Source organism: Pundamilia nyererei, unplaced genomic scaffold (genome assembly GCF_000239375.1).
Source record: "Pundamilia nyererei isolate P.nyererei 1_Seehausen unplaced genomic scaffold, PunNye1.0 scaffold00349, whole genome shotgun sequence".
Lineage (NCBI taxonomy): Eukaryota > Metazoa > Chordata > Actinopteri > Cichliformes > Cichlidae > Pundamilia > Pundamilia nyererei.
The window spans coordinates 281,739-292,478 of NW_005187750.1; the positions used below are offsets into that span (position 1 = coordinate 281,739).

Below are 10,740 nucleotides of genomic sequence, written 5' to 3' on the forward strand. Positions count from 1 at the left end.
ACATTTTCTCCAGTCTTGCTCACTCACATATCTGCAAAAGCCAAGGTGGAAATTTGTATTTTTGAATTGAAGCTGCCAATAGTGAAAATTACGACTGCCAGAATGTCCTAAAATTTAACAGCTCATAATGTTCTCCTTATCAGACTCTTAAAGTATTTTGGCCAGACTGTGACACATAATTTTCCACAGAAATTGCAAACCTGAGCTGTTAGAGGCTTCCTAAGGAGGCATACAGTATATGCATGTTTTAAAGGCTGAATCATCTAAAAGAGTAAAATCTTTTTTTTAATGGTCTGCACACATTTTGAGCTGGCAGACCACATTGAAAGCTAAAACCTGGACCGAGATACTCCATTAACAAGTCCTCCATCGATTTGGCATTTCAGACTCATGGCGGGCGGTTTTATCTCCTATAACTGAAATTGCAGTGCGACCACAGTTTGCTTGGGGATTCAGGTGTGTTATACAGCACTGGATGTAGCCTCAGGCAGTGATTATGAGTGAGCTACAGACGTTTGGTGAATATCTGATTATTTTATTTGTTATACTGCTGGCTCTATCCTTTATCCTTAGTACCAGTCCAGTTATTTGTGTATTTTATGCCAGGTTGCTACCAGAAACTATAGACTGAAAAGATTGAGTTTCCAGGTCAAATGGGGACGTGGCTCAAAGGAAAATGAAGTGGGATTGCATAGTTTTCTATAGGAAAGCTATGCAAACTATGCACTCGCTTAATCTATAACCTCATAAATACCTTCCTGAAGAGACTTCAGTCTTGACAATCATACTGAATACTGCATGCTACTAATTTTGTAAGTTATGTTACCAATTAGAGTAAAATAGATGATAAAGCAGTGTGCGTTTTAGGCTGGGCAGCTTTGTGAAGTTGCTGGTTTCAGGAAAAAAAAAAATGACATCAAGCTTTGGTTGATGTCACAGACTTTTATCTACAGTCTATGCCAAAAACACTCTATCTCCACCTGAACTGAATAATAAAAACCATGATATCACCAGTAATTGTTGAAATAAAGGCATGTGTCTGAAACAAATTCACACAGAATGTATATCTGCAACTCCAACTCAAAAGCAACATTTCTCCTGAGCTATTAATCAAAGCCAACAGACCAAATGCTCATCGATCTGACTGTGTCCCGCTGCAGGTGTACAGCAGCATGGAGCATCTTTCTCAGCTGGAACAGAAAGCTACGTGCTCCGTGTCCCGTCGGGAACACAAGGGCCCACGGGAGGACAAGGTAACGAAGAGAGAGAGCATGGGCAGCTTCAGCATGAGGGACAAGAGCTGGAGGACTGGATCCCCTGAGATGTGAGTGGTGGGCAGCACTGAATAAGGTTCAGTTTATTCTAGGTATGACACAGTAAGGAGGGGTGTTCTTTACACCTAAGCAACGTATGAGGATGTTCATGAGGTGATTCCCTGAAGGTTTTTTCCTTTTGGCAGCCTCACTTATTTCAGTTTGTCTGGAGTTTTATTTCCGTCTCACTCACACCAGTTCTGACACTCGTTGTATAAAAAGATCTTTGTGTGAGGATTTGCACTCACTTTGAGACAAAAACAGCATCAGATCCACCCAGTCTGAAGGAGGAGAGCCGAGTTTGATTGGTGCCTCATATGTTTCTGTTCAACAGATTCATTAGTTTTATTCCATTTCATTAGTTTGAGTGCAAGTGGTTCAATGATACTTGTACCCTCGATTCTGAAGCTGTTTCAGTTCCTAACAGACACAGCTTATTAGCTCTTCGTCTGTTACAGGAAACGCCTGCCTCAATCTTAATATTGAAAACTAAAGACCTCTAATTAGCTTGCATCAATCATTTTAGTTTGTAGCTCGCATAAATGGAAAATTTACTCTCATTGTGAGATCTAATTCCTTCGTACTGTGGTTTGCATACACAGGAAACAGATTTCCATTACTTCTCATGTCTCCATTTCACCTCAGGCTGTTTGTCGGGATTGAAATCACTCTGTATTCACACGTGAAAGGAAATAACTGATAGGTTCTGTCTCCATAACAGAAAATCAAGAGACTCATTATTTATTACCTTACATATTTTCTCCCCAGCCAAAACAAATGGACATTATCTGTATCATCTCTCTCTTCAGCCAAGTGTTTTTTCTTACAGCTCATTATTTAATTATGATTTAATTAGAAAAATAATAAAAATGCATGATCTGATTGTGTCCCGTCTTTCTCTGCTAAAAAAAAATCACTGGTGTTTAATTACTGCTAATTCAAATGCAAAGTGAAGTGATGTGGTTCATTAACTAGAAAGAAATGTTTTCCTTAGAAATTTTTAAAAAAAGTTTCGTCTCAGACTTTCTGTCATATTTCTTAAATTGTGAGTTTTTATTATTCCTAGTCTAGAATCATAGACATTCCCATCGGCTGAATTTTTGTAGAATGGTAATTACCGAAAGCAGGGAAGGAAAAGCAAAACACACCCACACAGGTTCTGTAGGGCTGTAATAGTCATTGCTGCACTGTTAGAGCAGACAGTCACTTGCGTGGTTGCAGAGAAATTTGTGCCATTACCTTCTCTGACTGCATCCTTCTCTTACAGGAAGCGCCTGTCCTGTTCAGAGTCCCTCTACACAGAAGGTGATGCGAGCCCTCCTCTTGGTGCCCGACGACGCTTCTCAGCTCTGATGGACACGCATCGTTTTGCCTCACCTCTAGAGGGCGAGTCCGAATTCCTGTCCCGCCAGAACTACATGAAGGTCCGTGGCACTTCGCTGGACGGGACTACTGTCCCCTCACCGAGCCTGCTGGAGCAAAGAAACAGTCTGAAGGAGATCAATGGGGCAGGTGTGTCAGCAGGCGGGAAAGCCTCAGAGATAGTGAAATGTTTGCAAGGAGAGAAAGTGACAGATTTTAGAGCAGATAGAGAAAGCAAAAGAGGTTTTGCCTATAAGATGGCTACTGTTGAGTCAGCTGAGTCATTTTTAACATTGTTCTTAATTTGTGTGCTCACAGACAAATCTCCAAGGCCAGGAGAGACACCGGGCATTACCACAGCCATCACCACATTATCCCCAGGTCCTGCAGCAACCGGCCGGGATGTGATGACTCCTCTGTATGACCCTCTGGGGCCACGAGCAACAAATGACTTGGTCCTCCGGAGGGCACGCCATCAGCATTTGTCTGGTGAGGGAGAGAAGCGAAACTCCAGAGCAGGCAACAAGGTCATTAAATCAGCCTCTGCCACGGCCCTGTCTGTTATCATACCGTCAGGTAAGAAGGGCAAGGAAAGAGACAATGAAACATTTAATAATACTACTGATACGTCATACTTATTTCTCCTCTTTACCGTCTCCTTGCTTTTAGTGGAGCAGCATGGCGGCTTCTCCCCGCTGGCCAGTCCCATGTCGCCCCACTCTTTCTCCTCCAACCCTTCGTCACGCGACTCTTCACCCAGCAGAGACTTTTTCCCAGCAGTCAGTGTGCTGCGCTCCCCCATTACCATCCACCGCTCCGGAAAGAAATATGGCTTTACTCTCAGAGCCATCAGAGTCTACATTGGAGACAGTGATATCTACAGCGTACATCACATTGTTTGGGTAAGAAACTCTCAGACATGTATTAATGTTGTAGCTGAACTCCATAACCTCACGCAAAGAGGGATGGCCTGTGTTTTGATTTGTGAGTGTGCTTCTAGAAGTGGAGCTGCCATTAAATAGGAATCAATAATTTAAAAAAGGGGATTAAACTGAAGGGAAGCACTTAGAATGCAGAGCAGGATTAGGACGGCGATAAAGCTGGACAATAGGGACATAACAAGATCACTGCTGTTGAACGTTAGAGCCACTTCTCTAATCTCACCATACACAAATATGCTACATAATCTGATCTGAAAATATTTGTCTTGTCTTGAGATTTACCAGTGAGAATCACAACATGAGCATTCTGTTTACATGGAGGTGATTTTCCACCTTCCGCGAACTTGAATATTTTTTGCGTTTTGGCAGCATGTGGAGGACGGTGGCCCCGCCCAGGAAGCTGGCCTTTGTGCTGGTGACCTCATCACTCATGTCAACGGGGAGCCCGTCCACGGTCTGGTCCACACTGAAGTAGTGGAGCTCATCCTCAAGGTCAGCAGGCTTATTTATTCTCAGTTGTTCCACGCTGGCAATATAAATAACCAGCTTTCAATTTCAAGAGAAGGCTTTATGTAAATGGGCTTGTCAGTGCGGAAATTATTATTGCTCTTCTGTGCAGAGTGGCAACAAGGTGACGGTGACAACCACACCTTTTGAGAACACCTCCATTAAAGTGGGCCCTGCTCGTAAGGCCAGCTACAAGTGCAAGATGGCCCGGCGAAACAAGAGGACGATGGGCAAAGACAGCCAGGACAAGTAGGACAAGTAGCTGCTACACTGCACTCATACAACGACTCAGCTGAACTCTCGCCTCAATAACATATTTTTCATTATTATAATGGCTATAGACCAAAGAAGAGTTAGCCTTACTAACTGAAGAGCTTTACGTGTTTTGCTTTATTGATTATAACAGTTTTGTGGCTGAGGTACACATTATACATTTAAAGCAGAACCTGATTTCTGTTTATTTTAATGTACTACAAAAAAAATATCTTCGGAGACTATAACAAGACTTCGAAGTCAGTAACTGCTTGAGGTCAAAGCTATCTTGAATGCAGCAATGACAGGAAATTTGTCAAAACACTGTAGAACAGCACATCGCCCTGAGTGGTTAGTTAAAAACAAAATGTCTGATATGATTAAAATAATAGAGAATTAATGCAAAATTGTGCAGTGTTTTTGAGAAATGCTTAGCAACAGTTTAAAATACTCAGTGTACTGTATGTAGCTAGTACGCATTACTTGCAAACCCATCAGTACTGTGCTTTTAAACGAAGTTAATAAATACTGTAAATTACTGTCGGTTATTTTTGTTCCCAATTCAGACCTTCCTTCCTTCTTTAATTATTCTCTTCTCTATCCCGCAGTAAGAAGCGTAGCTCCTTGTTCCGCAAGATCACAAAACAGTCCAATCTCCTGCACACCAGCCGCAGCTTGTCCTCCCTGAATCGCTCTCTGTCCTCCAGTGAGAGTCTTCCCGGCTCCCCAACTCACAGCCTGTCTGCACGGTCTCCAACTCAGGGCTATCGCTCCACCCCTGAGCCCTCATACTTGGGTAGGACACTGAAAATAAACAGTGCACAAATTAATTTTACTTCCTTGGGGGTTTTGACAGCTTCACTCATCTTTTCTGCTCTCTGCAGGTGCGTCCTCTCAGAGCAGCTCTGCAGCATCCAGCACTCCAAACTCCCCGGCTCCCTCGCAGCACATGAGACCCAGCTCACTGCACGGCCTCTCCCCGAAACTCCATCGCCAGTATCGGTCTGCCCGTTGTAAGTCTGCCGGTAATATTCCACTGTCCCCGTTGGCTCACACGCCCTCCCCCACCCAGTCTTCACCTCCACCTTTACCAGGTCACACTGTAGGGAGCTCCAACACAACCCAGTCTTTCCCTGCCAAGCTCCACTCTTCCCCGCCGGTGGTACGTCCCAGGCCCAAGAGTGCCGAGCCTCCGCGATCACCTCTCCTCAAACGCGTGCAGTCAGCAGAGAAGCTCGGCTCGCCTCTAACCCAGTCAAGCTCTACAGGAGGGCTGGGGGGTCCACTGAGGAAACACAGCCTTGAGGTCCAGCACTCTGAGTACCGCAAGGACGCCTTCCTCTGCGAGCTTGGGCTCCAGAGCCTGCTGGAGACAGAAGGGGAAAATTTGCCTCCTAATCCTCCCCCTCTACCCTCATCCTCAACTTCCCCAGAGACTGGTGTGCTGAAGCCAGCGAGGAGACTAGGGAGACAGGAGTCACCACTGAGCAGGGAAACACTACTGGCTGGAAGGGAGAGGGAAGAGAAAGAGAGAGGAGTGGAGAGGGAGAAGGAGGCTGGGACAGGATCGCAGTCATCCTTAGGAAGAAAACCTCATGCAAGTGAGCAGCCTTTGAACTCACAAAGCTCTGTACTAAGTGCAGGAACTACTAAAGCTATAACCCCTAGCACGCCTACCAAAACAACAGGGGGTTTAGGTGCTCACAAGGGGCCTGAGAAGTTCACCCAGAGTCAGGCAGACATGTCTCCAAAACAGCTAGACTCCAAGATAGCCAAAAGTCTGTTTTCTAACAGTAAACATCCACAGGAGCAGCAGCTAGGGGGCAGACCTGAATCAAAGCAGGAAGGAGACAACAAGAGCCGGTGTGGTCTTCCTGGAGCTGCCTACAGCAAAAGCTCTGTTTCTGCTCCAGATAAGTCCGCTGGCATCATCACAACAGTGACAGGAGGTCCTCTGAGCAAAACCTTTAAACCATCAGGAGTTGGAGACGCCCTGAGAAAGATGGGGACTGACAGCAGTGACACAAGGACACCAGACCTTGGCTCCAAAAGCCCCAAACTACCAGCTCGGGTCCTCCCTCCTGTCGTTCCCCCGCATGGGCAGGCGCTGTCACTGGCCAAAGTAAGGCAGGGACTCGGGGCTGTCAACTGCTACCGGGGATCACTCGACTGGGAGGACAAATGTCGTCTGGAGGTGGTGGAGGAGCACTCACCCTCTCCTTCTCCCTCCCCAACCGCGGTAACCCCCTCCCTCTGTGGACCTTCCCTCTGTAAGTCACGGCCTGTCTCCCCTGGTGACAAGACAAGCTTCGTCAGCCAGCTGACCACTGTGGCCAAAAACGTCCTCGGCCCGATCAAGCTCGGCTCTCAAGAGGGGGCCAAGAGCAAAGAGCAGCAGTCTAAAGCAGCAGAGGAAAAACAGGGAGGCACAGTGGGAAAGTCTGACTCTCCAGCTGGAGGTCGAGTGGTTGTTGGGGCTGCAGTGGTGACCCAGAGTCCTGCTGGTTCACCGCTAGAGAAGGCAACAGGTAGCAGCCTGCCGAAAATGTGACCTCATGGAGTCCCTAAATGGGACTTTAGTAAAAAGAAAAAAAAAGAAGATGCCTTTTTTGGACAATGCAACAGAAGACTAGCACTTAAAACCAATGTACATTCCAGTTTAAGAGTATAAAATGTTATTTATTGATTCCAATCACTGACTGAATCTAACCTAAAACCAGGAGTAAAAGATCTACTGTAAAGGTGCATTAACTGTTGATTTTCTATTATAAATACTTTAATAAGAGGACTCTAAATGTAACGTGAAACACTTTATCAGATGTATATGTGAGTCTGTGTGAATGCATGTCACATGGTTTGTACTGTACATGTGTAATAGGTACAAGATGGTCAAAAAGTGCTTTACAGATCAAAACATGCTGAATACTGTGAATACCAAATCCAGTCACTCTATTTTTTCTTTCAACCAGCCCTTTTTTTGTTTTGGGTTTTTTTTTTTTTTTTTTTTTTTTTTTTACTGCTCGTCAACCAAAGCAGTGAAACAGTCAAATCAAAGTTGACACATCAAACAGTTACTGAGTGAGAAGATAATTGAGCTCTTTATTCATCATCCAGCAGTTTACTTTCCTGAGTTCAGACGGTCAGACGAAGCCAAAGCAGGCACTCTGTCAGTGGACGTCACAGCGAGCACAGTCTCGCAATCTCTGTCGTAGGGGATTTTGTGTGTGTGTGTTTGTGTGTGCAAACGCATGTGCGTTTAGCTACCCTGGGACAATTTCTGGTGGTTCTTGAAGGCCACAGAGGAAAGCAAGAACGTCAGACCTCGGCGCTTATCTCTCCTTCGCAGGATGGGCTACCGCAGCCCTTTTCTTCACTCCATCTCTGGCTGCTGCCACATTCGCAAACACACACTCGCACATCGCCACAGGAAGCAGCCGTGTCAGCAGCTGATTTTCATGCATTTAAATCCATACGCCTGTGGTCACACGAATTAGGACACAAGTGTGTTTATGAGTGGATTAAGAAGCGTGTGACCATGTTTGTGTCTGTTCAAAGACTCGGCAGACTCAGCGAGGGTCATTGGCATGAAAATTCTCCTCAAAATGAGCAGTCAGGATCCAGTAACAGTTAAAGTATTATTTTATTTTTTAAGCAGGAAGGAAATCCTTCCCCAACAAATCAAACCGGCACAGTGAAGGTTGCTTGGGAGACTATAGCATGTTAAGGCATAGAAAAATGTATTATGCACATATGCAGTGAACCCATGTGTTGTTTTCAGTCAAATCTGGAAAAGCAGGAAGTCATGGATGTAGCATACTATAATCTACTTGTTAAAGGGCTCTATAGCAAAAGTAGGGTTTGTGCATACATGGAATATCACATCGAGCCCGTTCTCTTTAAACCAGGCTATCTACAGTGTAATCAGAATGACTTTGTATTTAGGTACTTACAAGTTAGCTTGTCCAGACTGATTAATATAATCCTCACATTTTGCTGTGCAACATACAGATAAAAGTGTTTGTCAGTGATCTCAGCAGGAATGCTGGGAAATGTTCACAGGAGACACACACACACACAAAACGATGTTCCTCTCTCATTGGTCATAGTCACTTTCTTGTAATTCATGACTATCCAGTGTACATAATCTTATGCAAATCCATGTGTGAGAGTAGGTGGCTAAACAGATTAATCCAGATGTGATTGTTAATTGTCACTTTCTGCCAGTGATTTGATTTTTTTGTAGATATTCAAGGTTCTAAAAACGTAAAAGGGAAACTGATTCAGCCAACAACAGCATGTAAATCTGACACCAAGGCAGAAGTTCACGGACTAAAATGTACTTTTACCTCCAAACCTCAAACAAGTGGTTCATCTGCACAACATATCTAGTGAAAGTTTGTCTCGGTCACTTCCGACTGGGTGTTCAGTGTACAGTTTAACGAAGAGCAGCCGCTTGTTGCTTTACATTGTTGTATCTGCCTGGAAATCCGCAACAATGAGCTAAAGACTGCATAGATTTACAAACCAGGAGGCTGATCTCTGCTGTGTTGGCACTCTATAGTTTTTTCACATAACCATTCATGAATATGAAAACATATCCCATGCCTTACATGCTTGGCAGGGATTTCTTTTCCCATTTGACACACTACTCTACTGCCCTCCAGTGGTTAGCATCAATATCAAATATTTGAAATATAATCTATTGGAGTGAGTGTTTCCTTGATGAAGTGCAGAGCACGGATTTGATGGTTGTTGTTAGCCATACGGTTACCAAATATGCATTTAAAGTTCTAATGACAAAATATTTGCAGTAATTATAAAATGAACACTTGAAACATGAATTATTAATTTTCCGTTGTGACTGTTAATTATATCTTTGTGAATAGTTAAGTTTTTAAATATACTGTCTTATATTCACAGCAAGGAGTTCTTTTATACCTTGATGTAATAAAGGAGTCATCAGGTCATCTCAAATCACCCGATTAAGAAAACAAACTCCTGCAGTTATTGTATCAAAATTCAGGCCTTTTGCTGATCAGTGGTGTCTATAATACATGTTTTAAAATGTCTTTTTCTTTCCGTGGTTGACAGAGAGAGTAGTAGAAATGCACTTTATTTGAAAGAAAAAAAATCTTGAGTTGATGATATTGTTTGTAAGTTACTATCCTGTATACAATGTGGATTCTACAAATGAACACAAAAGTCTGATAAGTATAAAAACATTCCACATTTCTCTGTTCACTCGAAGTGTATTTAGTTGTACCACTGCGGCATTTTTGTTTGTGATAGGTGTGACCTAAATGCAGACACCTGAAGTGCAGTACGTGGAATAAAATTCAGTTTTTGTTCCAAACCTTGCAGGATCTCACTCTTTTTTGGCTTTAACCTCTAATCCCACAGCAGCATTTATCACAGTAAGCACACCTCTGGCTACAGCGTGCAGGTAATTATTAATAAGTTCTTTACACCTGAAAAAAGATGTTCATGTCATCGTAGCTGTTACTAATAGGAGAGCTTGGTGGGTGTTGTTAATTCTGACTTCAGTGTCCTACTTTATGAAAGGGTGTTACCTAGGGGCAAATATGAATCATTTTTAAAAAATAGACCTTCTTTTAGAGCATTTAGAGCCGTCAAACACAGGTGTAGCTAATAACCTTTCACAGCTGCTGCAGCGCTATAATCTCTGGAATAAAGTCATAGTTAATGTTATTAGTTATCTCTGTGTTTCTCCAGCTGTGAAAAGGTTTATGAAGCTGATTCCTTTGCAAATGAAAAGGCCTCTGATCCTACCAAGACTATCAAGATTACAGTTAGCTGCATTTATTAACAAAATAAAATGGATTGGAATCTTCTGTCAACAAAACTGTCATTGACTAGTGGAGAAAACATTCACATCCTTTAAGTGTCTAAGGCCCATCTATTTTCTACTACTTTTGGAGTTGCAGGGAGGCTGGAGAATTTCCTAGCTGGTACAGAGCAAGAAAAAAGGCACACCTTGTACAAGCTGTGAGCCACTACAGAGACAGACAACCACACACTGACATCTGAGCCTACAGTCAGTTTGGAATCACCAGTTAACCTTAGGGACCAAGTCTAGGGCATGATGTATGTGTAACCTCCACACGTGAAGCCATGTTAAGACGGAACTAAACAAATACTTGCACTACTTGTGCATACTCGCACTGAATTCTTTTCTTAGAATAAGGATAAATTAAATCAAAATAGTGTGCTTGAACTAGGGCATCATGGTGGTACAGTGGTTAGTCCTGTTGCTTCACAATGAAAAAGCCCTGGGTCTGACTTAACCAGGCCAGGTGGGGCCTTTTCTGTGTAGAGATGCATGTTCTCTGTGGGTAGTCTGACTT

The 10,740-nt window shown here is 43.5% G+C and overlaps 1 protein-coding gene across 2 annotated transcripts in view; it reads left to right on the plus strand.

Annotated features, from left to right (window-relative positions):
* The window catches only part of mast1a (microtubule associated serine/threonine kinase 1a), a 75,458-nt gene extending 68,096 nt beyond the window's left edge, over positions 1-7,362 (plus strand). For both annotated transcript variants that reach the window (XM_005752219.1, XM_005752220.1), the window contains 8 exons: positions 1,161-1,324; positions 2,581-2,825; positions 2,994-3,251; positions 3,345-3,577; positions 3,986-4,108; positions 4,236-4,372; positions 4,984-5,171; positions 5,260-7,362. In XM_005752219.1, the coding sequence (XP_005752276.1) occupies positions 1,161-1,324; positions 2,581-2,825; positions 2,994-3,251; positions 3,345-3,577; positions 3,986-4,108; positions 4,236-4,372; positions 4,984-5,171; positions 5,260-6,926 (3,015 nt within the window). In that variant the 3' untranslated portion in view covers positions 6,927-7,362. The remainder of the gene's footprint in view (positions 1-1,160; positions 1,325-2,580; positions 2,826-2,993; positions 3,252-3,344; positions 3,578-3,985; positions 4,109-4,235; positions 4,373-4,983; positions 5,172-5,259) is intronic.
* Positions 7,363-10,740: the final 3,378 nt, after the last annotated feature.